The 27,511-nt window shown below is 46.1% G+C and overlaps 1 protein-coding gene across 1 annotated transcript; it reads left to right on the top strand.

Annotated features, from left to right (window-relative positions):
- The first annotated feature begins 10 nt into the window (after window positions 1-10).
- On the top strand, window positions 11-27,430 carry plin1 (perilipin 1). The gene is made up of 9 exons (XM_036535485.1): window positions 11-70; window positions 1,688-1,752; window positions 2,075-2,273; window positions 4,560-4,642; window positions 5,183-5,447; window positions 9,036-9,223; window positions 14,593-14,733; window positions 16,971-17,162; window positions 25,973-27,430. Exons 2-9 carry the CDS (start codon window positions 1,702-1,704, stop codon window positions 26,327-26,329), a joined length of 1,476 nt encoding a protein of 491 aa, XP_036391378.1. The 5' UTR covers window positions 11-70; window positions 1,688-1,701; the 3' UTR covers window positions 26,330-27,430.
- Window positions 27,431-27,511: the final 81 nt, after the last annotated feature.

Here is a 27,511-nt window from a genome sequence, read left to right as displayed (position 1 = left end):
TCTTCCTCTCCACGCGTGCTATTGCTTAAACATCGAAAGCGCCTGTCTCCAACTCCGGCTGAGGTTGACAGTAAGTTCCCTATTAATGGTGTGTTTAGCTGCCGCCAAATACACCATATTGACTTAATCTGCAAACTAACCGCGCATATTTTATTGATTTTGAAGCCGGATATTTTGTCCGTTCGTGCATTAATTGATAGTCTTTACTGCGACAGGATCCCTAGCTGCTAGATCCTTTATTTGTTGTGCTGTACAATGTTTACCCCGCAGCCGCATTAATCTGCTGAGAAACATGTAGGGATTTGCCATTTAATCTTAAAGAAAGATTTATGGCACAGATGTGGGGACTTTGTGTTTGTTTATTGCATACTTCAAAAGCTTCATTTTAGCTGTGGGCTCGCTTAATGTGATAATTGGTGGATGCCATCCAGAAAGGCGATTTCAGGTTACACTTTGGAAAGAGAGATGGTGTCCCTTTGAAAACATGAGTTGGGGACTTTGTATTCCCAGACCAGTGCTGCAATTAAAGCCGCTCGAATGCGTGTTTCATATAAAATTTGTGGTTGCTGAAAGAAAGGTATTATTACTACTGAAGTGCCACTACTTCTTGTACTAGTCTAGTTACAATAGTAGTGATGGAGAGAGAACATTTTGTACAAGGGCCTTTCACAACCACAGTGCGCTGATCTGGATAAAGGATAAAGCACAAGGAGCAAAAAAAAAAAAAAAATGCAGATTAAAACAAACTAGGAGGAGGGAAATGTAGAGATAAGCATAGCTATAAAGGGCAGAGAAACAAGAATGGCAACAGGTACCATTTGGAGAATAAATAGGTGACTAGGTGATATTAAATAAGGCCATGGGTAGATAATAGAAGAGAGTTTAAAACACTGAGAGGCTGTGAATCTCACACCAGCCCAGTGTGACAGTTCTAGGTCCTGACAACAGCCCTTGCTGAACACTGTCCCCAATGCTACAGAGCCCCAGCTTTATATTATACTGTCCCATACTGGAGCCATACTACCCTGCCTTAAAATAAGGGATGGATCAGTCCAGGGTCACCCCAGGGAAGACAGGACAAGGGCTCGTTAGTTTCAGCACTTTATATTCAGTCCTATATTTGACAGGTAACCTGCTGGGATATTTTGGAACAAGTATGAGAGTCGGTCAGGAGTCCGGCATCAGATTTCAGAACTGTTTGGAGTTTGTTCAGAGCTCTGGCAGGAACATTGTTAAACAAAGTGGTATAACCTGGTGATAATGCAGGCCTGAATGAGGCTCACAGGCTTTGAGAGAAAAGACCATTGTCTGTTAAATGTTTCTCACCTGGTGATAAGTGAGAGGGAATAATCAAAAGTGAGGATTTTATCCATCAGACTAAGTCCTATGTGTTGTGTGTTGCCTCAGCTCAGTGTTATGTAAGGAGGGGTATTGGTTGGAGATATGTCAGAAACGCTGTCCTACCTAGTTCTCTGTTGCAAAATGTTTACTTGTAACCTGTGTGTTTGACACCTGTAGTAAATAATATAAGTTGTTTGAACATCTACATCAGAAAAAAGTGAGAATTTTTCCCACACCAAAGCAGAATCTCTGTTGATATGTTTTTATGTCCTTTCATCAAATTCATTCATGCCATATGGCCAATGTTCCTGTCAATAAATCAACTTTTGAAATGATCTTTTTTTAGGTTAATGTTGCACAATGGCACCAGAGAAAACAGCGCCCCCTAGTGTCCAGGACGGGAGTGCAAAGGTACAGCTCTCAAATTGTTTAAGCAGTTTGTGTTCTTATAAATTATAAATGCTGAAGCGTGATAAATCACAAAATCGCTCATTTTCACACGGATGTTATTGCAGTATAGTGACTCAGTGCCTTGACGTTATGTAACCTTTATGTTATATGGCCCTTTTGATACAGACATAGACACAGCACAAATGTACTGTGCCAAATGTGATTTCCTCCTAATGAGAGTAAAGAGCACCAACTCATGTGATCCCAGGACTATTTCTGAAATGTCTGTGAGGCTGTAGTTTGGGTCAGTCAATGATTGGCAGCTGCGTCCTCTACCTTTCAGGACAGCGTGTTTTTGCGACTCCTGAACCTGCCGGTGGTGAGCTCCACCTGTGAGGTGATTGAGAGGACCTACACCAACACCAAGCACACACACCCGATCCTGTGCTCCGTCTGTGGGGTGTACGAGAGGGGGGCGAGGACCGCAGGCAGCCTGGCGGTGTGGAGCGTGCAGCCAGCCATCATGAGACTGGAGCCGCAGAGTCAGTGCAGCGTACACGTGCATACACACACACACACACACGCGTACACACACACACACACACACATACAGATGCATACACACACACAGACAGATGCATACATACACAGACACATACACACACACACACACACACACACACACACACACAGACACATACACACACACACACACACACACACACACATACAGATGCATGCACACACAGACACAGACACATGCACACACACACACACACACACACACACACACACACACACACACACACTTAGACCAAAACCTGCTGTGTGGGTGTGCAAAACCTGCAAAAAGAGATACGTCTTCACATATCAACATCAACACACTTTTTTAACTTCTACCTTTTGATGAAACACAATTTCCTTTTCACTAAAGTCCATTTTAATTACACATTCAGTAAAAATTCAGAAAACAAAACATGACTGTGTTCATTTTAAAAATTCAGCGCAAAAACTGCAAAGTTCAGTATAGGTTGAAGAAATACACTGCATGATTTACATTAGTTATGAATTTAGAATAAATCCACATATTAAACAGCTTGAGTTACATTCAGGGAACACATGGTTAAATATCCAGTAAATGTCAAGCGGAAAGTAACCATCTGCCTGTGTAAACTCTGCAGTCGTAAAAATAAACATTCACATTCTCCAAAATTCCAAGAATTTCACAAGCTATAAATAGCACTCCATCTCTGTTTTGGTGTCAGTCTGACTCTCCCGCGGAGATATCCCGGGTACTGCCCTCCTCTGTTCTGTGTCACCCCTGGCCTAAAGTAGAAGTCCGTGGGTAATAGTAGGGTAGTGAGAGTAGAGTATTGATCAGCAGCAGCAGAATTTGATGCTACAGAAGCCCTCGAAAAGTGTCGCCGCAGTTTCTCAAATGGCCCTTGGAAAGCAATCAGATTTTCATTTTCGTCCTGCCTAATTCTGAATTCAATCCATGATGCGCCGTCTGAATTTGCTGGAAGGAAACTCTTCAAGGGCTTTGAGCTGATTCCAGCGCTGGCGATGCGGATGCTGCGTGGTGGATTGGATTCAAGGACAGCCGGAGCTTTCAGGCTTTGCTTTGTGTACACCCCCGGCCTCAGGCCCCCCCCCCCCCCCCCCCCCCCCCCCAGCAAACACCGGGCCTTTGCAGGGTCTCAGTAAAGGCCCAGCAAGACCAACTGAGCAGCACCGTTCAGAGCACCGCTGCCTGAAGGATTACAGGCTCAGTTGGATGTGTTTGGACAGGCGGGTATCAGGTTGTGAGAAGAGGCTCCAGCGCTGGCTCCATGCTGGGGTCAGCTGGGCTGTCTAGACTGCCCTCCCAATCACAGGCACGTCTGAAGGAACAAGTTCTCCCACATGAAATAACCTTTCCTCCTCTTCTGTGTGTGTTTTTGACAGTGTGTATGCATGTGTTGGTGTGTGTACGAGTGTGTATGTGGCTGATTGTGTGTGTGTGTGTGTGTGTGTGTGTTTCTATGTTTGTATGTGTGTTTGAGTAGGTACACACTTGCTTGTATGTTTCTGTGTGCATGTAAGTATGTGTTAGTATATTTGTATGTGTACGCACGTGTGTGTGTGTGTGTGTGTGTGTGTGTGTGTGTGTGTGTGTGTGTGTGTGTCTGCATGTCTGTCTTTCCCTGATGACAGAGTTGCTTTTTGTTTGACCTTATCAGGACTGTGATGTCCAGTGGTAACTGTGACACAGTACTGCTGACTGGGGGAAAAGATTGGGGGAGGGGGGGATTACATGTCCCCTGGGATTTCAAAGTTTCAGGTTGTGAAATTCATCCTGGTTACATCAGTTGGCTTAAGGCATTGCGCTCCAGTGTTGCAAAATGCCTCTACTGTGGCAAGGAGACTTTGTGACTTTAAGATTAATTTGGCAATATGTGAACTATTTGTGTATTTGACCTTTTTCAACTAGTTTCACAATATTAAATCGCCCAGTATATTTGAACCAAAGGTAATGAATTTGCTGTCTACAGTATAATGAACTATTTCTGGAACAGATATTATATTAGGAATCTTTGGAGCATTGGAGTTATGTTGTATTATGGACACCACTGAAGGTATCATTGTGTTCTCTTCTACATGACTAGACATTTCCAGTGGGAATGGCAAAGCAGTGGCATTTTTTTTTTTTTTTACCTCAGAATGAAAGTGTCTCAGTCAAATGCAAGCTCGGCCACACTCCCATGTCGAGGATGTATTTTCTGAGTGGATGCAGCTGAGGTTGGCTTGGAAATGTTCTGTAATTGTTTTCTGCGTTTTGTTGGTAGTTGAAGCTGTCAACAGCCTTGCCTGCAGAGGGCTGGACCGCCTGGAGGAGAAGATACCAGCTCTGCAGTATCCCCCTGAGAAGGTAGGGGGTGCTGTTGGCCCTGTTTTTACCTTATAGTTCAGCTGTTAGCTATTCGGTGATTGACAGGCAGCAAGGCAGCCAATTGGAGGTAGCTAAATCTTAGGGAAACGAGATATTAGAAACCACCTCATTTTACTTTTACACATTTGCCTACAGGCAGAGTGTAGAGTGCCATAAAAAGTCTGTTGATTAACGAAATATAATTCAGTACGTTTTAGTCTTTATCTGACTTTATTTGCATTACAGTATTGTCATTTAGCAGACGCTCTTATCCAGAGCGACTTAGGTTACAATTTTTACAGCCTAGCCATTTATACAACTGGATATTTGCTAAGGCAATTCTGGCTTAAGCACCTTGGCCAAGAGTACAGCAGCAGTGTCCCAGCATTAAACCAGCAATGTTTTGGTTGCGAGCCCTGCGCCTCTCCACGATGCTACACTGCCGCCCTCTTATTTAGACCTATTTAGTCTTCATCTGTCTTAAATGAAGGACACGCAGTGTCCTCACAGTGACTCACAGCCCCTTTGTCCTTCTCACAGCTGGCCTTGGGTATTGCTGAAGCAGTCACCTCCACTGTGCAGTCTGCCAGGGAGGGCATCACAGGCACCATAGCCAGCACCTCCGACATGGCCCTCAGCCTGGCCTCCAACAGCTACCAGCTGACCAGGAGCGCAGTGAGCGACAGCGTGGACTACGTGCTGAGCAGCAAACCCGTGCGTCTGGCCGAGGAGGGGGCGGACACCGCCCTCACCCTGACCGAGCACCTCGTCAACTACATCCTGCCTGCGTCTGAGGAGGAGATCGGTAATCGACTCAGACTGCCTGAACTGTAGAACAGGCTACAGAGTCCTTTGTTCATCACAGTATGTGCTATTGCCATGTGAGTGTCGAGTCTGGCCAATAATCAGCAATCGTCTGGGAACCTCAAGGCGCATTTCTGACCTGCTGCAATGCACTCAGCCTACCACTAGGTGTAGACATTGTACTATAATATGTTCACGTTGAACTTTAGGTATAGCATTGAAAAATCTGAACATGGGGGAGAAACTTAAAATTTTCCACTAGTAAACACCGTTGTGTACGATTTTGAAACTGACTGAAAATCGAAAAGGACATCAACACTGTGCATACACAGTTAATCATTAGATACAGGAAATATGGAATCTCTTCACTCTATTTTTTATTTGAAGAATGGAAAATGCAACATTTTTACCTGCAAACGTGCTTGTACCTGATAAGAAAATAGTTATTTAATGTTGTGCAGACAAAATCAGGAAATGACTCTATCACAAAAATGTAGGTGGAATCACGCAATTGATATATTCATTAATATGTATTAAAACACATAATAGTATGTTCCTAAAATACATTACTATTAAATATTAGTTCAGATGAAAATTAATCACTCAGTTCCATCTATTAAATTAAATGCGTCAGTGGAGGTATTTCCAGTCAACAGAAAAACTGCATACTAGAAACACTTGGTTACATCTCTGTGGTTATGTCTGTTTCAGTTTTGCGGATGTGGCTTAGTGGGAAGAGAGTCTATTCGTGTTTTCATGGTTTGCTGTCATCAAAGACAAGCAGTACAATTAAAGGAGATATGAGATGCATCTCCTCTCTATGTACTGTAGGGAACCATGGCAACGCTTGGAAACAGATAACCCTACCGTAAGCTGATACACGTGGTTCCAGCTTTCAAAAGGTTATCATTTGAATATATTAATATAAAAAGCGGTTTTACACAGCAGTGTCTGATAGGCTGGTGTGTTTTTTTTTTGTGGCTTTTGTGCTGGGACAGGACGGTTTGTTTTGTGTTCCTGTTCCCTTTCGAAAGTTCAGTGTGGAGGAGCATTTCACACGCCTCGCTGCCTGTGTCCCTCTGTCCTGGTTAGTCCGTCTTCGTAGAGATCCAAATGAGTTTTTTTTTTTGTCTCAGAGTATTATAAGGAAAGCTTCGTCGTTGTTCTTTGAAGGCCTGTGGTCACTGTGGGAGGGGCATTAACTGGAACCGTGGCCTCTGGGTCTGTCTGAGAGTGAACGCAGGAGTGTCGGTTTGTCAGATCTGCTCAAGTGACTGACTGCTGCACGGAGGAAAACACAAGGCAAAAGTACCCGAAGTACCCATCGCTCTCCCCAGTGTTAAACAAGACTAACCACAACCCCCTCCCCCACGCACAAACACACACACACTCACACAAGCGCGCACACACACACACACACACACACACACACACACACACACACATACACACACACACACACACTCACACACACACACACACTCACACAAACACACACACTCACACACACACTCACACAAACACACACAAGCGTGTGCACACACACACACACGCACTCAAATAAATGTACACACACGCACACACACACACACCCACAGACTCATACACACACACACACACACACACACACACACACACACACAAAGAGAACTAGGAAGGCAAAGAAAGGAAACCCCCCCCATGCCCCCCCTCATGTGCTCCTTGCAGTGTCCCGCAGCTAGTGAGGTGCCTGCTGGAGAAGCCCCCCCCCAGCTGGTAGGGGTCACCCTTATCCACGCGCGGGAGGTGAAACGCTGCATCTCGCTGCACAGACCCCCCCCCCCCCCCTTCCCACCCACAGGGAGTGCTGGGAAAAGAACATGCAGTGCCAGAACGGAAGGTTAGGGGGCAGAGGTCGTTCCCACAGGGACGCAGATGTGTGAGTGCCAGACCGCCGTATCCAAGAAACATGTTCATTTTGGGGGGGGGGGGGGGGGGGAACTAAACAAAAAAAAAAAAATACGATTTTCGTGTTGAGTTCAAGAAGGCTGTCACTTCCGAGCGGAGCTTATTCGTAGACTGTAAGGTTACTTTGACTAAGATTAAGGTTAATCTAAGGTTACTAAGATGTCTCCTGCCTGCCATTTCTGCAGCATCAAAGCTGAAAATAGGCTTGGAGTGGTCAAGCGTTGTGCCGTTAAGCACAAGAGAATGCCAGCTTGCGCTCAGTTTTGTTGTCCTGGACCCCCCCCCCCCCAACTCCCACCATCCCCACCCCCAACTGTGCCCCCTCTGCCTGTAAGCTGAGCGCCAATCTCACAGAGCCCCCCCCCTCCCCGCCCAATCAGGCGGCCACGTGTGCACAGGGCAATGTCGTTATGGGTGGGTTTGGCAGGGGTGGGCGGGCGATTGTGGGGGGGGGCTTCACGTGGCCGTCCTGCGATGGCACGTTGCCGCTAATGGCGTTCTCGTGCCTTATGTTTCGTCTCAAGCGTCGGTCTCCTTGCCCCCCCCCCAGAGCTTCACTAATGGCAGTTTTCTCAAGGCTGGTAAATATAAATCTCCACCGACACGCTACCCCGTCCCTCAGTCAGTCATGTTTTACTGAACAGAGCACTCTCATCAGAAGCAATCAACAAAGAGCATGCTCCATAGATGCTGTGCGGATTTAGCGTGAGAGGAAAACTAATGATGCTTTTGTACAGGAGGAAAAAATTTAAATGAATGCATTAAAGCAGCAATGACATGTTTACACATCGCTGTAGAGGGTATTGCCGTGCAGTGGTCAGAAACAAGCCCTGAGGAAACACATTTACATTACATTTATTCATTTGGCAGACACTTTTATCTAAAGCGACTTACATAGGTTACAGTTGTTTTTACAATGTTATCCATTTATACAGCTGGATATTTACTGAGGCAGTTGTGGGTTAAGTACCTTGCCCAAGGGTACAGCAGCAGTGTCCCAGCGGGGATTGAACCGACAACCTTTCGGTTACGAGTCCTGCTCCTTAACCACTATGCTACACTACCACCCTTACACTTTCACTACACCTTTCACTTGCTGTTTATCACAGTAATGTGGACATATGGACAACTTGCTCTTATCAGGACAAAGAAAACGTGGAAAATGTCATTTTTAATGTCCTTCTTAAACATGTATTTTTTGGAGCGGATTGTGGGTGTCAGGTTCAGTTCTCAGTTAGGGTGCTGTTGAGCCCTTTGGTAAGGCTCGAGATGTACCCATGGGTAGTGTGTAGTGTGGGGTGGTAGTGTAGCATAGTGGAGCAGGACTGGTAACCAAAAGGTCACCGTTTGATTCTCAACTGGGGCACTGCTGCTGTACCCTTGGGCAAGGTACTTAACCTACAAATATCCAGCTGTGTAAATGGATAACATTGTAAAAACCTGTAATTGATGTAAGCTGGTCTGCAAGAGTGTCTGCTAAATGCCAATAATGTAATGCAATGCAATGTGTAAGAATACATGTTATGTTGGGCAGTGTCTTATCCTCTGTCAGACAGGGTAGTGTCGGACCCCCTCTGATGTCTTGTAGTATCCTGTAATATCCCATCCCATAGTGGTGATATGTTTGTCCCCTGTGTTTCAGAGAAGGACACAGCTTGGGCAGAGGAGACAGAGGCGGAGCCTCCAGGCCCCGCCCCTGGGTACCGCCGCCTCGGAGTCCTGGTGAGCACGGTGTGCCGGCGTGCATATGATCAGACCAGCACTCAGCTCCAACGCGCCGCGGATCAAGGCCAGAGACTCGTCATGAGCGTTCCCGGTGTGACTCCGCTGGTGAGCTGTGTCCCTGTCAGGCCATGTCTGTTACCTCTCTGGGTGTGCTACAGTATGACTCAAGCTACTGCAGGAAACTAATATCACAACAGCAGCATTCTTAACATAATTTTATTGTGGTGTTTGTTTTGGAAATTTATTTTAAAATTTGATTGAATCGTTTATTTATTAAAGTTCGAATAACCTTGGAGTCAAAGAGAGTATTCACATGAAGACAGAGAATCTAGATAGAAGGCCCACATCACTTGCGCATAATTACATAACTCCATTTCATCGCTTATGTATCTGTATCCCTTGGAAGATACTTAACTGTGTATTTTTAATAACCTCGTAGTGCGCAATGATCTCACTGACATTTGATTTAATGAGCATGAAAGTAATTTCTCATGTTTTTTTGGAATAATCTTCATCTCTTAGACCTCTTACCTATTTGCAAGGGTTGTCCTGGGTACAGGTGGAGCATAGTTTTTGTGGCAGAACAGCAAAATGTTAAGGGGCAAAGCTCAGAACTGAATGGTCGCTGGTTCAGTTCCTTTCTGGGGAACTGCTGGTGTACCCTTGCCCCCGTAAATGCCCAGGTGTATAAATCTGTGAAATTGTAACCTGTGTAAGTCACATTGCATATGTAATGTTATCTTATGCAAGGGCTGCTCTAGGATCAGTGAGCTGCTGAGGGGACATGGCAGCCTACAGAATCAGGCTTTTGCTAGGACTGCTCCAGGATCAGTGGGTACTGAGGGGGCATGGCAGCCTACAGAATCAGGCTTCTGCTAGAGCTGCTCCAGGATCAGTAGGATGCTGAGCACCACCTCCTCTACTGTGGCGCTGGCAGTAAAGCTGAGGAGATTTCACGCACAGCTACAGCTTGTTGCATGAATAATTGATTATATCAACAAAGCTAATGTAGGACACATACACATTCATATTTAGTCACTAATTAGGCCAAACAAATCAGCAGCATTAAGTGGTGGTACAGAGAATATTTCATACATTTGCTGGTTGTGGGTAATGTCATGAAATGATGGAATTACACAGGGTGATTTCATCAGCATGCAGACTCATCTAAGAATTCATTTAGCCCCTGATTTCCCACGGTCCTCTCTGCCTTGCCAAAGGCAGTCATGAGGTAGATAGCATGTGAGGTAACGGCTAACTCTCAGCAGAGTGAGGTTGTCTGTTCTCATCTTCAGGCTATGCAAAGGACATTGCCAACAGTGCATTATTCACATGATCTTATGAACAAAAGCCCCTGAAGTCTGGGAATGCCTTACGAGTCAGTTTTCATTTAACCTGAGAATGAAAATGACCAGGTGTTGTTGGCCTTTCTGCTTTTATTTCCTTAATTTTTTTTCCTTTATTTCCTGCTCTTTTGGCACCTCTCCCATGATAGCTCACCTCTTTGTGAGGATAAAAGAGAGGGAAAAAGACACCGAACCACACTCTTAACCCTGCCAGGTGGTGAGGAATCATTTTTAAAATTAAACAAAAAGCAAGAACAGAATCTGTTTGTAAATAAATTCAGTACTGCTGAGCCCTAAACCAAACCCTTAACCTTAACCCTTAGCTTTATAAATAGAATACTTCATTTAAAATACAGTGGCATACTGGATTCTTAAACCAGTGATTGCACGTTCAGCTGTCCGTTGAGGCACTGCTATTGCACCCTTGGGCAAAGTACTAAACCCAACATCCCCTCAGTAAGCTCTATAAACAGATGACATGTAAAATTTGTGAACTATGTAGGTGACTCTGGAGAAGAACATGAGCTGTCTGTCGTGTGTAGTGGAGTGAGGTGCGTGTGGGGTGAGCTCAGCTTCCTTCCAGCAGCCTTACATTACATTACAGTATTGTCATTTACCAGGCACTCTTATCCAGAGGAACTTACACGGGTTACAGTTTTTGCACATCATCCGTTGATACACCTCCAACTTTACTGAGGCAATTGTGGGTTAAGTACCTTGCCCAAGGGTACAGCAGCAGTGCCCCAGTGGGGAATTGAGCCAGCAACCTTGTGGTTACGAGCCCTGCTCCTTGCTAGAAACCCAGCTGCGTGCCTCTGGCTCCGGTTTGAGCCAGCTAAAATCGAAGTCCTATGGCTCTTGTTTCCACAGGAAGACCCCACTCAAAGGACTTCCTCTTTCCCGCTCCCCCCCTTTGTCTCTTTTCAGCAGTGTGCTCTAGGGAGTACGACAGCGCCGACCAGTCACGTCACGTCACTTTATAAGGAAATGGTAGAGAACACTTCGATTACAAAAGGACGTTTTGTCGTGAATATTCATTGTAACCCACTCTTTAACGCAACAACCAAACAAAAGCATTTGTGGTATTATCCCGGTTTGGCCCGGTTGTAGTCCGGCCATAAACGTCGGTGAGCTGCATTGGCTTTGTTTGAAGTGTAAATTATGTTCGTCATGAAATTACATGGTGAATTTAAACTCACTTAGCCGGATCATTACTTGAGAGTCATTGTGCTGTCACTGTAATTATAAAAGGATGCCCCGTTGCACGTCTAATGTGTTAATGCCTAATTTGTTCCATGGCTTTCTAAGAGACGACATTAGTCAGGGGATAGACAATGTGGGTGAATGATAAAGGGACAGGGTTGTGATGGCGGGGTTGGTTTTTTTAAAGGAGTTCTCTGCGATGGAGACCTCTGCTGCAGCCGCCGTGAATGCAGGGTTATGAGTGACAAGCGGGCAGCTTTTGCCATGTTGTCCTTGAAGAGTTAGTGAGGGGTGTTTGGGAAGACCGTGTGAACAAGTAATGACTATGTGCATGTCTGGCTGACCATAGCTAAGTGAAATCTTACAGGACAGCATGGTGAAGGATCTCAAGTTTCTCAGAGAAGCTGAACCAGATGATTGCATGAGTCCTAGTGTTTGAATCCATCCATGGACAGTCCAGTTGATGATAAAGTCCATGCACAGAATGGACCTTAACCTGTATTATTTCTGAGACAAATACATATTTTAATTGCCATGTTGCTGTGGCAGGAATGACCAGACTGAGTGAGTTAGTTCCGTGTGTAATGGCCATCAGGTTATAACACTACTGTTCATTTTTTGTACCATCCTGCAGTTTCCTCCACTTGTATTTTACTGGCATTACTGTGGAAACAGTGGGGAAGGATGTGAAAATGGAAGAGTGGCTGTGATTTGCAGTTATTTAAAGGTGCTCTAAGATTTTTTCAGGTGGAAACAAATGATGCTCTGGACAATGACGTGATCTCGCCGAATTTTATTCAGAGAATTCCATTCAGCAAGAGTCTTTTCACACCTGGATGGCTGGTGAAATACAAAGCACAGATGAAAGCATAAAGTTCTGAGAAATGGAAAATTAACAGTACAAAAGAAAAAAAGGCAAAATCACTCCATGGTAAAATAAAAGATGGTTACAGAACTCAGAAGGTGGCTGTTCAGAGTGCAATCAGCATCACAGTGTTCCCACTTGATGAAAAAAAGACTGATAGATTAAACGTCAAATATCATCAAACATCATGGGGCCCGACGCCCCTTCTAGTAAACCAATCACGTTACTTCTCGCGACCCTGTGTATACCATATGTAATGAGAAACCTTGGTTGGGCCTTTAGAACATAAACCAAAATATTGTATTGTTTTCATCTTGATGTTCCATCTTTAATATCTTGATGTTCCCCCGTCTGACCAAAAGTGGTCAGATAGTATGCAGGACTAATTACAAAAGTAGGGAACAGTCATGCTGGACATGAAACCTCTAAGGTCATCACAACCCCAAATTATGACTCCTACATCTTTCAGTGCGTATGCCTGGCCAGGGCAGTGCTGTACAGTCAGTTTCTGTGAATTGGAGCATGCTTCAAAAGGTAAAATGCTGTGTGTGTCCACGTGTCCTTGGAGCACAGATGGTTTGACGTCAGCTGAGAAGTGTGAATAGGCATGCTTTTCAGAGGCTACTGTGACAGCCAAGCTCCAGATTCCACTCAGACATTCTGCCATTCGGCCCTCTTTTCACTCTCTCTCACAATGCCAAGGATAGATGACTATTACATGTGCCAGTCTTGTTCAGGACGTCCTTGGCTGCACACCGGTAGCTCAGTAAACTCAACCGGCACAAATTCTCTGTGTAACGACTCCTTTGTAGCTGACATGATTGCTGCTCTTCCCACAAGCTTGTTAATGGGTCAAAAGAAAGGACCACAATAGACTAGATTCCCAACATGTTCCGCAAAATGAACTCTGAACTGTTTCACAGAAGTTTCTTTTATACCCACTCTTTATATGAACTGCTGCTCTATGGCCATGCTATTCTGACTTCAAGTTCTAATTCCATCTCCTTTCAGATTCCAGCTCATTGATGCTGTGAGTTTAGTGTCCCTTTGTGATTGTAGCCCTGTCTCAACTGAACATAGTGAGAGGACTTATTTATGTTTTTAATAATTTCTGCAGACAGTGCTATACATTGCAGCATCCAGGGTCATTGAGGATTATTTCTGACAGTTAAATTGACCAGACGCTGCTAAAGTGTTCCAAGCTGTCAGTCAGGGAATATGTTTAAAACAAGAAGGATAATGGTCAGTCTTTCTGTGGTGCCGTACATGTGTTGTGATGTTCAACTGTAATAATTTAACTGAGTCAATGCCATAGCCTTTTAGTATGTCTTGTGTAATTAAAGTTATGGCCAAGTTAAATTGTCTGCAAAACTATCATCAGTTAAGTTGGTCAAGATTTCTCTTGGTATGTAAAATAAGGCAAAATCACTCTGTGGTAAAATTTAATAACAGTCCCAGAACCCAGTGGTTATCTGTTCAGAGTGCAATCACAAAGAAGCACAGTGTACCCACTTGACACAAACAAAAGCACCCAAATAATAGATTATACATCAGGAGTCATTGCTTGCCAAGGCCCAGTGGCCCTCTAGCAAACCAATAAAATTACTGTTTCACATTTTATACAACCTATGTAATGAGTAACCTTTAGGCTGGTCTTTGGAGAATAACCCAAAACGACGCATTGTCTTGATCTTGACGTTCCCCATGGAGGACAGATAGCATGCGGGAGTGTCTGACCTAAAGGAGTCAGATAGCCTTGGGGATTAATTACCAAAGCAGGGAATAGGCATGTTGGTCATTTCACCTCCCAGGTCATCAGAATCCCAAATTATGACACCCGACTCTTTAGAGTTTATGGCTACTATATAAGTTGTTGATGCTGTTTGTTACTGACATGGAAAGAGGGCGGTTGCGTGTATGTGAACTTGTATGTTGTGCTGCAAGTGCAAAGGTGAATTCCTAAAGTTACGCCATGTTCCTGGCTGAACCCCAAGGCTGAATACAGATCTGACTGTGTGTTTAATTACTTGTGTCCTGTCCGGGTGGCTCTGGACCTGCAGACCGGTGTCGCAGTGAGGAACCTGAAGATGGTGGGTGGTGTGGCCCTGGGTCTGCAGAGCTCGGTTCTGGGGCTCTTTGGGCAGGTGGAAGAGGTGTCAGACAAGGAGAGTCGCAAGAAGAAGGAGGGAGAGCTGCTGAAGGTGAGGCTGTATCCTGTTAACTGATCTGAGTTCAGCTTGTCACGTTACTGACCTGAGTTCAGCTAGCCACATTTCTGTTGTCCTGGGTTCAGCTAGCCACATTTCCACTGACCTCAGTTCAGCTACCTGCATTTCCACTGACCTCATTTCAGTCAGCCAAACTGCCACTGATCTGAGTTCAGCTAGCCACATTTCCACTAGCTTGAGTTAAGCTAGCCACATTTCCACTGACCTCAGTTCAGTCAGCCAAACTGCCACTGATCTGAGTTCAGCTAGCCACATTTCCATTAACTTGAGTTGAGCTACCACATTTCCACTGACCTGAATTCAGCTAGACCTGCATAGAGACAGACACATTTTACTGATCTGAGCACGCTGGTTGGTATTTGCTCTAACAGGGGCATGTTTCTGCCCATAGAGGCAGGGTTGGAGAGTGCTACCCCCTGTGATTTTTTGAGGGGCACTCTTGCCAATGTGACCACTTTACGTGGAAGCTGTGCTATGGTCACTTGCTATGGTCCATCTCTGCAAAGAAGCCATTTCTGTCAATCCAGGCTAATACAGCCTCACAGTTCTAAACTGCTTGTCATGAGCAAATGCTGAGTTTTTATTGTCCGTTTGCTCAGAGAATTAATACTGTTAGCTATATCCGATTGTCTGTGAGTCACACAGGCCTGTGGAGTGAAGGAGGGGGACTTAGCAGGATTCTGAATAGAGATCAATTACGAGCTCTGCTCTTGCACTGACTTGCTCCGAAGCTGTAGCTGGTTACTAATGTACCATATTGTGCTGAAGGTTACAGCAATTAAACAGTCTGGCGCAGGTTCTTGGTATGTGCAGTCATGAGATAGATGGTCCTTGTTCCAAGCTTTGCCTGCCTTTTCATCGACTCATTCCCTCAACCCAATTCATGCTTTAAGCGTGCTTTGACTTCCCTAGCCGCAGTGGTCAGGAGCCTGTGTATGTTGCTCAAGATGCAGTCGAAGGAGTTTGTAACGTTACTGCGGGTTTGCAGGTCTGCTCGTTGGAGGTGTGATCAGAAGGGAATGTAATTGAACTTGCACACGTTCTGCAGACATCCCTTTTCGACCCCCCCGCTGTGGAATGTAATGTGCATTCCGATATATATAAACAAAGGCACTTTAAGGGGCCGTTATGCAACTCGTCCTGATTCTCAGTCAGTCCTGGCAGTAATCCAAGGCCTCTATGTAGAAGTGACCAGCGGGGGTGGGGGGCGTGCCTGCTGGATGTTAAGAATGAGTTATGAGGCAGCAACTCTGTGGAAGACGTGACTGGATGCAGGACGCGACCACAGTTCTGTGTGTCACTATGAAGAGTATGACGTAGGGAAAAATCTGATAACGTGCTCATCTGTGACTCAGTGAACGGTGTTACTGTGTGAATATTGTGAGATCATGTGTCTGTGTGCGGTACACCTGGTGTGAGGTGTACCTGCCGGTCTGACCGTGTGTCTGTGTGCGGTACACCTAGTGTGAGGTGTACCTGCCGGTCTGACCGTGTGTCTGTGTGTGGTGTACCTGGTATGAGGTGTACCTGCCGGTCTGACCGTGTGTCTGTGTGTGGTGTACCTGGTATGAGGTGTACCTGCCGGTCTGACCGTGTGTCTGTGTGCGGTGTACCTGATGTGAGGTGTACCTGCCGGCCTGACCGTGTGTCTGTGTGCGGTACACCTAGTGTGAGGTGTACCTGCCGGTCTGACCGTGTGTCTGTGTGTGGTGTACCTGGTATGAGGTGTACCTGCCGGTCTGACCGTGTGTCTGTGTGTGGTGTAGCTGATGTGAGGTGTACCTGCCGGTCTGACCGTGTGTCTGTGTGTGGTGTACCTGGTATGAGGTGTACCTGCCGGTCTGACCGTGTGTCTGTGTGCGGTGTACCTGGTATGAGGTGTACCTGCCGGTCTGACCGCGTGTCTGTGTGTGATGTACCTGGTATGAGGTGTACCTGCCGGTCTGACCGTGTGTCTGTGTGTGGTGTACCTGGTATGAGGTGTACCTGCCGGTCTGACCGCGTGTCTGTGTGTGATGTACCTGGTGTGAGGTGTACCTGCCGGTCTGACCGTGTGTCTGTGTGTGGTGTACCTGATGTGAGGTGTACCTGCCGGCCTGACCGTGTGTCTGTGTGCGGTGTACCTGGTGTGAGGTGTACCTGCTGGCCTGACCGTGTGTCTGTGTGCGGTGTACCTGGTGTGAGGTGTCCCTGCTGTCTTTGCCTTGCAGAGCGGTGGTGTGCGGGGGCTGGTCAGCAGTCTGGGACAACAGCTGCAGAGCACCTACATGTCGGTGGTGTCTGGGGCGAAGAATGCCCCCGGGGCCACGCTGGGCCTGGCTCGCGACAGCACCAGCGCCCTGCTGGAGACCCTGGACAGCGCCCGAACGCGGCTGGTGGAGACCGTCGCTCATTATGGGCTGGTGAGTCACTCCGACGCCTCTCCTCATCCTGCTGTTTGCTGCTCTGCATTGATCTGTCTGGCACGCTGTACACGTGTAACCCCCCCCCCGCCCCCCCCAAACCCCACGTGCCGCCGCACCCTGGTGCTCACCCCACACCACCCCCACGCGCCACAGTGCGTTAGCTTAGTTAGCACACACCAACACGCACCGCTCCCCATCATTAACTGAATTAAAAAACGCGCCCTCCCCCTGATACCACCCCCTGTCTGCCCCAGCGTTATCAGCTGAGTAAGCACACGCCCTCCCCCACCGGCCCCCACCATTGGCTGAGTTAGCACGCGCCCAGACCAGAGCTGCTTGCCACATGTGGTGTTTCAGTAGGCGCCGTGTACCGCCGGATAAGAGGCCGGTCCGGCACAGAGCAGGGATCACTCCTCACCCGAGCAAGCACGTGGTGTTGTGCTTAGAGCGCCAGGCAAAGCTGAGCGGTGGACTCCCCGCCTGAGAGTTGCGGGTTTGAACCTCATAGCTGTCCTCTTGCAAGGTGCCTTTCCCCCCTGTCTCTGCGGTTAAAATGGAGCTGCAACGTGAGTTGTGGGGCGTGTGCGCTCGTTAGCGCTACGGGGCCACAGATAAAAGTAGTGGTTTGCTCCCGTTATGGTCCGCAGCTCTCACAGTGGTGTCTAAGGGAACATTTGGTTCAGAGTAACTCGCACTGTGCAGGCCACGGTGTCTTCTGTGCATCCTCTGGGGATATGTCTTTCCCAAGATAGCGCTGAACAGGCCGGGCTTTGAAAACGCCCCTGCTTGCTGTTTTTACAAGCAGAACTTTATTGGCCGTGACTGCGCTGTGTTGTCGCTGGTGCTCTGTGAATTCACCTACTGAAATCTCCAAAGCGACGAGCCATTTAACGCAAGCATGGAAAGATTTCCGAGCAGCCAGATGAGACCCGCGGATCACAGCAGACCTCACCAGCACGCTTTATTTTCAGTAATGCCTGTGCTTCTCGCCTTCACTCTACACTTTTTTTTATAGCTGAGAAAAATGGCTGGAAGTTACAGGAATTGAAAAAAATGAATGTTCAAAGCCACATAATTCCCTGCTGATTTCTTGCACGTATAATGAGATTAGCTGAGTTAAAAGTTGTCACATTGTCTTCACTGAGAGTATGAATGGGCCGGGCAGAAAGCCAACATTTACGAAACTTTCTGTTTCCAAGCTTTTTTTGTAAAGATCTAGATGTACTGTACCGGTATTTCATGAACCTTGTATGTACCAGCAAAAAAAAAAAAAAAAATCATTAAAAAAAATTAATTCAAGGACCGATTCATCACACGCTGAAACCACACTGAAGCTTAAAGCTTAAATGAGCTTAAATGACGCGTAGGTGTGTGTAAACATAAAGTGCAGGATAGCTGTTTAGTGTTGTGACAGGCGCTGCTTGACAGTTGGAGAAAGACAGGACAGAGAGCACAGCAGCATGTAAATCATGCCCTGGGGGCAGATGTTTGTTTAGCTGGATGGTGAGCGAGACACTGCATGTACTGAAAGAACAGAATGGATAAATCTTCATCAGAAAACCACTTCATTGAAAACAGTGAGCTAAAAGAAGGCAAACACAGCACAATAACATTAAACAATGTCCTATGATGGGTAAAAAAAACTTTGTTGCAGCTTTTAAGAAGTTGTTTTTTTATTTTGCCTAGTTTGTTTTGTTTTCTTCCTTTCATTTGTACTCCTCAGCATCTCTGTGTCTAAATCTGGGTTTTTGTGTCATAAAACATGAGTGGAGCCATGTTTATAAATGTCGTAAATCCTGATCTTTTTAAAGAACATTTCTGGGAAATGGAGGTTGCCTGTGTTAGGTTGTGTGTGATGCTTCCCTGCTCTACTCTGATGTAATTTAGCTAAAGTGGCACTGTCCTGGGATTCCTGAGCTTTTGACTCTTTGTTCTGCGTGTGTACCTGCTGATGGTTCTGTGACGCACTCTTATAAAAAGTGTGTGTGTGTGTGTGTGTGTGTGTGTGTGTGTGTGTGTGTGTGTGTGTGCGTGCGTGAGTGTGTGTGTGTGTGTGTGTATGTGTTTATGTGTGGGTGTGAGCCAGAGAATCAGTAAGAAAAACACATAATAAAAAACACACATTGTTCAACTCGAGCCACTTGGGTATTTTTACCAGAAGGGAAAGAAGCCTGACAAAACAACTGGACTTCAGTGGCTGAATTTCCATTCCCGCAGTCCTGTGGTTTTTTTTAACGGGGGGGTTGGAGGAAGCAACAGGAACGTGGGGTAATCAGACCTAGAGATACACAGGGAGGCAGGAAGACAAAGGCCACATTTGGAGGGGAGGAAGTAGGCCTCTCTCCTGTCTTCCCAACAATGCACTTTGGGAGACAGAGTCTATAGGGGGCTAGCTTAAGCTCCTCTGGGTTGCTGACGGAGTTGGAAGGTGGGATTGGAGGTGTGAAGTTTTTTTTTTTTTTTTTTTTTAAGTTAAGGTATTTCTTTGGTCATTTGTTTAAATAAAGGTCCACTCGGTCCTGTTTTAGTGTTCCCATTCCAGCCCCCCTGCTAGCCGTTATAAATTCTTTATAGGAGGGTGTTACGGCCGGCGCGTCGGACCGCAGCAAAAAAAAAGGAAGGCGGACAACAGAACTGACTTTCAAGCAAAGAGTAAATTTATTAAAGTTACTAAAAGAGAAAGTAAGAAAAGAATATGTCTAGGGGAATGAATGGGTGCGTGTCTGTAGGAGGAGTAGACAGGTGCGTGTGTGAGGAGAGGGCATGCGCAATGCGACGAGCCCCAGAGAGACGCGCGATCACGGTCATATAGCTCACCCCGACACCAGGTGTGACTAATAAGCAATCAACAGTTCCCACTGCGGCCTGCAACCTCTGCGCGGCCATCACAGGAACTACAGGGGAAGCAGGGGGTCGTAACAGAGGGCAAGAGGGGTGTATGTTGTTGTAAGAGGGGATTTGGGGGTTGAGGAAAAGCTACATTACTATGCATTCGATGCAATATGTACATTACATATATGTGTACATAAAATGTATGTACACATTTGTGGCAGAGCTGACATTAGCAGCTTGTGAGAGTCCTGCATAAAGCCAGTAGAGTAGCAGGTAGCAGAGCAGTTTCAGCAGTAACGTCACTCCATGAGAATTGATTAGCTGGTGTTGTGTCCGATAGAGCTATGGGCAAATTGTCTTTAGCTCAACTGGTAACGATGCTGGCCGTAGGGTGTAGCTGTGAGCAGCGGGAAACTTGCTCGCTCACTGACCCACATAACATCTAGTCAAATACACAACGATGTCTACACCCGAAAAAAATGCACTTTGTTCTTTTTACCCCACATGGATGTCATTGTGAGTAATCCCAAATCTGCTGCCTTTATTGTTAAAACCTCAGTCTTCTAAATTTTTACCACAATTTTGATTGTAATTGGAGTCTGAAGGGTCGTGATTCTAATTCTGTTCATGGATGATCTCGGTGTGAGGCTGTTTCCTTTGCAGATGTGGGATCAGAGCAGGTTTGAAAATGGGTGCTGATTTTTAGTTCTATGAGGCACCGTGATGGTGCAATTTTGTGTTCTTAATCAAGGAGCATGCAAAATGCTGAAGACGGAAGAAGTCCATTTAAATCAGGGCCCTTTTGAAAAATCATGTTTTCCTGGCAGAAAATTTACATTTAAATTTATTCATTTGACTGACGGTTTTATCCAAAGCGACTTACAAGTGAGGCAGAGTCATGTGGCACATCATGTACATCACTGTCAGGCACAACGTTCAGACAGTGGCTTTCTGCGCTGCTACATACAGCAGCCGAAATACACTGTTCTCGTTTGTGCTGTCATTCCCTGCCAGTTTAAGTTTGTACAGAATAGCGTGTCACTGTCTGTTGTGATTACCCCTCAGCGGAACAGGCTGCTGAAGTGTTTGCATTCTCTGCCGTCCATGTTTGCTCGTGTGTCATCAGCACTGGAGCTTAAAGTAAGCATCGATCCCGTCTCCCGCTGCTGAGCTCAACTGGTGTCTGCGATATGTCAGGCTTGGTTTGAGGCCCCGGTGTTGACGCTGGTGTTGAGAGGGCCCAGCCAAGCTGTGTCCAGGGAACACTGTGTTCATTCAGCAGTAGAGATTGAAGGTTATGGGGCAGAGTTTCTGTCTAGAGGATTGCGTGTTTAAATCCTTGCTGGGGCACTGCTGTTGCACCTTTGAGAGAGTTCACAAGCAGTATTTCTTCAGTGGAGTGTGCAGCTGTAGAGATGGATAGAGTGCTATACATAAGGAAGAGTATGCCTAAATTGGTCTGGACAGTGGCCTCTGCTAAGGAGCAAAATAATGTCATGTAATGAAGGTGGCAGTTGTTTACCTGGGGTTTGTCCTTCTCACTTGTGCCTTCCTGTTGCGGGCTGGTTTATTTCAAATGTGGAGGTCAGCCTCTTACACAGTGAACTTTAGACTAATTCAGTTGTTCTGGAGCTAATGAGATTAGAGCTCCATATATTTGATAAGGAAGAGGAAATGAGAGTGACGCGGGTGTATCGGACAGCTGAATCCTCGAAGTAAACATGTGATGATTTCTCCCTGCTAAGATGGGTGGGCGGAGTCTTTTATCCATCCGACCAACCAAAAGTAGTGACAAGGCAGTGGTCGATAGTCATAAAGAGATGGAGAAATCAATTGAAGATTGAGGTAACTTATTGTGCTTCTGAAAGGCATGTAGCATAAACAGTTCACAAACAGTACTATATTCCACAATGTCTCTAACATTTAGCATTTATTCAGTATACAAATAACACAATTTCTGCCTTAGTAACCTTCATTGGCATTCATGGCTCAAGCGCGCTATTCTTGGTTTCTTAAGTTGTTTATATTTACTACCAAATGCACCCAGTAGGAACCGGTTCTTAAGTGGCAATACAAAGCTGCTGATTTGTGCCGTGCTTTACCTCCCGGAACTGGAAGACTATATATGTTGGAAATTCATACTGCTGGATAATGTTGAGGTCTGCCTTGAGCATATGTGGTCATTTCCTCTGTCTCTTCATCAATGCCAGCAGTAGACTTCACAGTCAGGGAAGTGCTGCTACACTGAACGTGTGCAGTCAGCTTCTCTCCATAGTAAAGGTTAAACTGCTGACACTGCAGATGAAATATGGTGTTGGCATGTCATTTTGGTTGCATGTGTTTTTAATGTGTTAAAGATGACAGGGCAAAGAGGAGAGACAGAGAACCTTAAACTAAGAGCTGTCCTGCATGTGCTTATGACTGCTTTCTGTGATTGGCCTGAGCCTTACTCCTTAGATCCAAAGCTCCCATCAGCACCTGATGGCTTTGTAAATCATTACACTAGCATTATGCTACCTACTTGGACACATCAAACATTAAAAACACATCACATCACATTAAAAATGAATAAATATAATGAAGTGGAAATCCTCATTCAAATGAAATAAACCAGTGTGTAACTGGTTAATGGTGCAGTGGTTATTGGAGAAGGGTAAGGTCTCGGCCTACTTTATGTGGATGTCACCAGGCACCACAGATAAAGATGGAGGCAAGTCAGAGAGGTGAGGCGAGTCAGACAGAGACACAGAGTCAGACAGAGTCACAGAGTACATCTCTGAGGGGAGTGGGTCAGGCTCTTCGGTAAAGAATGAACGGGTGAATACATTGCAGCACGTTCTTCCAAGCCGGGGGTTTGATTAAATTAAACTGGGGGGACATTCCACCTTCCTCACTGCAGTGAGCAAGGCAGCCAGCCATCAGCCCAGTGCTGGAGCCCACTACATCTTCCCTTAGTTCCTTGAACGCACAGCAGGCCGGCTTTCTGGAAGAGTCGCCCTAAGAGGACAAACTCCCACTGACTTTTCCAGGAAGACGCTGTCTGATATTATTACTCACAGGTCCGGCCAGGCTTGCACATGCATCTGGAAGTAAGGAATCACAGGTTTCTCTGAGATGGTCCCCCCCCCCCCCACGCACAGACTTACATCAGTGTTCAAGGAAGCCAGCAGGGATGTAGAGGTAGATAGCATCATGAATTTTAAAAGGCTGTGCTGAATATTAACACTTACAGAGAGAATAATTTACTTTGTGAAAGGAATGCCTATCAACTCGGGTATCTACTTCTATTTTGTTTCAACGAACAGACGTAGCACTTCATATCAAGTGAACATACACTCAAACAAAGTAGAGACATTGTTACAACAGAGTAACTAATGTGTAATAACTCTTTTCTGACCATCTTGTTAGACAGTAATTACTGCGGAACAAGTGTTTGGGGATTTAAATAATTGCACGAAAGAATTCTGAATAACTGAATAACTCTTGCCTCCCTAAAATGTGACACTACACCAAACATTACTTCTGTCCCTCGCTTCAGGTCAAAACCGTTAACCTTACCCCAACTCTAAATCTAACCACAAATCAACCCTAACCCTTTTATGTCAGTGCTTAAGTTAAACCACCCTGTGGTCCTGGAAAGCAGCCTCACAGCAATTGCTTTCACAATCAAGGTTGCATGTCTACTTTTTTAAATACAATGCGACCACATAGGTAAATGTCCAGTTACTCTAAAGTGTGAAACAATAATAAGACTCAGGACGTCAGAACCAGTGGGCCTTAGCAATGATGTGCAGGTGTAAGAAACATAAGCCTCCCTCTGTTGGACTGTGGGTTTGACTGCAGTAGATGTGCCCATTCAGACTTGATTTCACACTACCTGAGGCGCCACTGTGGTTTTAAAAAACTGCGTCAGCACTGAAGCTCCTCGCACGCACCGAATTGAACGTTCAGGCTCGGACGTGTTTGTCTCTCTGAACTGCAGCAATCAGAGCGCATCGTTAGGAGTGAAGTGGGAGAGCGCAGGGATTAGAGGGTGGATTCTCAGTTTGTGCCTCTAAGATGGAGGCAGAGGAGAAGCGGCGATGTGGAAAAGGGGATTGTTAAGACCTGTTTGTGTTCCCCACCCTCTGGTTGCAAAATCGACTTTTCCTCGCACGCACCTGGAGGAATATGCGCTTGAAGCGCGGAAACTGACGTCCACGCAGCAAACGCTGGTTCGGGGGCTGGAATTGTATCTGCAGATCTTTTACTTAGATGCCTGTGCTCAGAGCGACTTTGATGGCCTACATTACATTTATGTTTGCATTTATTCATCTGGCAGAGGCTTTTATCTGAAGCCACTTACAAGTGAGGCGGAGTACGGTTATGTTGCACATTCTTCTCAGTCACTCTTTTTATGGAGGTCAGGGGCAATTCATGTTAAGTGCCTAGATCAAAAGCACACTAGCTGTGTTTCTTGAGATCCAGACCTGCAACCTTGTAGCTGGATGTGCAGTTCCCTGACCACTGCATTACAGTATCCTGGCATGCCCTTCACTTGCAAAAGCCTGAAGCGAAACAGCTTTATTTCACTGTAGATTGCCTGTTTTAAAAAGGATACAATGATAGCCACAACAGCATCAGGACGTGGCACATTGTAGCACGGTGTAGCTCTTAAGCCATAAAAACTGTCTGTAGCTCATATTGAGTGCAGTTAGTTTGACAAAGGCTATCCGTTAGCAAAGCATGCCTCACCGAGTAACGTGCGACATCTCACGTCTCCCTGTTAAAATGGCACAGGTACAGATGTCAGATGGAAAACAAATCTTATATACTTTTTTCTGAGTGGCACTTGGAGTGGACTTACATTTGGAAATATTCTTGTTTTAAAAGGCAGGTCTTTAACGCTGCCTCTGGCTGGCTCCCACCCGTTCTATGGCTCAAACAACAAGATCCCTTTGAACTTCATAAATACAGGAGGGCGTCGGGAGGCAGAGGGGACCCTGCCAAGTTGGTCAGGTTTATAAAGCCAGTACCCCGCTGTGGAATGGCTGCTGTCTGATGTGCTAGGCCTGTGGGGCATCTGCAGACTTGACAAAGAGCCACAGATGAGTCCCCGGCATTGCTCCACCCCATCCCCCTAAAGAGATTCAATAACCCCCCCCCCCCCAATATCCTCCTCTTTGGAATTCAAATGATTCACACAGCATCTCCCTGTCTGGTTTTTGCTCACCTCCGGGGGCTGTCTCACAACGTCACCTGGAATGGGCTTGTAGGGGAGTGGTCTGACCTCTCTCAGGTGTGGAAGGGTTGGAAGTACAGTCCTCAGGTATGGAAGGGTTGGAAGTACAGTCCTCAGGTGTGGGAGGGTTGGAAGTACAGTCCTCAGGTGTGGGAGGGATGGTGGCACAATTCCCTCAGCAGATTTTCACAGCTTTATTTCAGGAGCTCCGTTTCCAAGCTGCACAGTGGAATTCAACTTCCTGCTTGGAGGTCAGAACTTTAATAAAACTCCCTTATCTCTGACTAGTATCACTGTTCTGGAAAGAAGCCCTTCTCAGCATTCTAGCTGGTCAGATGCTGCCAGTGTCAGTGTGAAGCCAGCAACATCTGGAGAGGTTATTGATGACTAGAATAATTTTATGTGCCACATCAACTTTGGAAACAAAGCAAAGGAACATATTGAACCAAATACTTAAGATTCAGGCAGTTTTTAACTCTTGCAGGTTGTGTCAGTACGCTAAGTGCACGAAAATTGCACATCACAAATTGACAGGCATTTGTGATGTTCACACCTGTAGCTCATGTTGTCTTGTGTGTCTCTAATAACAAAAAATAATCAATATCTCTATGCTGCACTTGAACTTACAAGTATAAACTGTTGACCCTCAGCATTAACAGATGTATGACATTTATCTCGTACAATTGTGTAGTGGCACTTTCCTCACCGCGTATGACATTATCACAGATCTTTTAAATATTGATTTATAACGCAGTTCCCAGGGCTGTCCTCTAACAAGGGAGAGTCTGAAGACGCCAGCCGTGAGGAGACGGAGGTGAATGAGCCCCGCCCAACCCCGTCCGAGGGGAGTGGGCAGGACCAGAAGCCAGCCCCCCAGGGTCCAGCTCTGGACAGAGAGTCTGGACCGCCCCAGATCTCAGACGAGACCCGGCTGCTGCAGCGGAAGGTTCTGGAGCAGATCCCAGTCCAGCAGAGGATCCTGCTCAGCGGCTCCCGGCCGACCCTCTCCGCCCAGCGCGACGGGAAAGGCGAGGTCGTCATGAGGTCCCACAGTTCTGGTTACACCCGCACGGCACACAAAACCTCCTACACCCCTGCCAAAAAACAATGAGCCCCCACCCCGATTTCCTGGTGGGGACATCGGGGGTGAGCCTCAGAGAACCCCTGAGGCAGTGGCTTAGCTTTGAGGTGCAGTTAGAGTCATGAGGTCTGTTCTCACATAAAAGCACGACATCAAGGGTTCTGTGCTCCTGGGAGGATTGTGCTCAATCCTCCCATTCTCAAAACCAGCTTCCAGTAAAGGAAGCCAGTCCCCAAAATAAATAGTATTAGCTGTGTTTGTGCTGCTAAAGTTCTGTGCACGCACCCTTCATATTGGCAATAGAATGACATCTGACACAAGGCTTCGTGTAAGAACAGATCTCTGTATCCACCATGCAAAGCTCAGCCCGAGGCCATAGCTGGCCTATGCATCTCTGCTACTGCTGCTGCTGCTGATTTTAGCTTTGTTCTGACCTGCCATTATCTGAGTGATCTGGCTCTTTTTTGGGGTACAGAGGACAAAAAAAGGGGAAACTGGTGTGAGGGTTAAAGGTGACGTGGTGGTAGGGCACCATCTTAGGAAAATTTGAAGTTTGTGAAAGTGCTTTGTCTTCGCAGTGGACCTGACATTGCTCACATGCATATGTAGGGTTTGTGAAGTTTTATGGCTAACAAGGCGTTATTTGGAAAAATCTGGATTGTGGTAACAATGGTAATGCCCCAAAGGTGGCTTTATAGACAGGCAAAAGTAGGTAATGAAGAACATTTTATGGTTGATGGGTTGTGTTTGCTTTAGACACATGTTGTGAACTATAATCAGAAATACGCCAAATAAAAGTTTGTATTGGAGTAGGCTTACATTACAGCTTTGCAGCTGGCTGACATCACTCAATAGAATACTCATAATCAGAAAGGTTGAAGCACACAAATACATGCGCTAAAGCTTGATAACTATGACTCCTTTTTCTCCTGCTTCTTCTTGGATTCAGTTATTGCGATTTTGTTGTTTCTTGTGGGAGCCAAACTAGCGCAGGCTTTCTGTAATCTTCCTCTTGCAAACACAAATGCCCTGTTTATTGTACCAGGGAACGAGACCGAGAGGAGGAGTTTACATGGAAAAATGTTTCGGTCAGTCCTCTTCACGTAACCTTTTTTCCAGTACTCTTTCTGGAATTGTCCCCCCCCCCCCCCCCCCACCACACACACACACACACACACACACACCCCGCTGAGAGGTGTTCCTCTTTTCTCA

The sequence above is a fragment of the Megalops cyprinoides genome, chromosome 8, assembly GCF_013368585.1.
Source record: "Megalops cyprinoides isolate fMegCyp1 chromosome 8, fMegCyp1.pri, whole genome shotgun sequence".
Lineage (NCBI taxonomy): Eukaryota > Metazoa > Chordata > Actinopteri > Elopiformes > Megalopidae > Megalops > Megalops cyprinoides.
The sequence above is the reverse complement of the archived record's forward strand: the minus strand, read 5'-3'. Positions and strand labels throughout refer to the sequence as shown.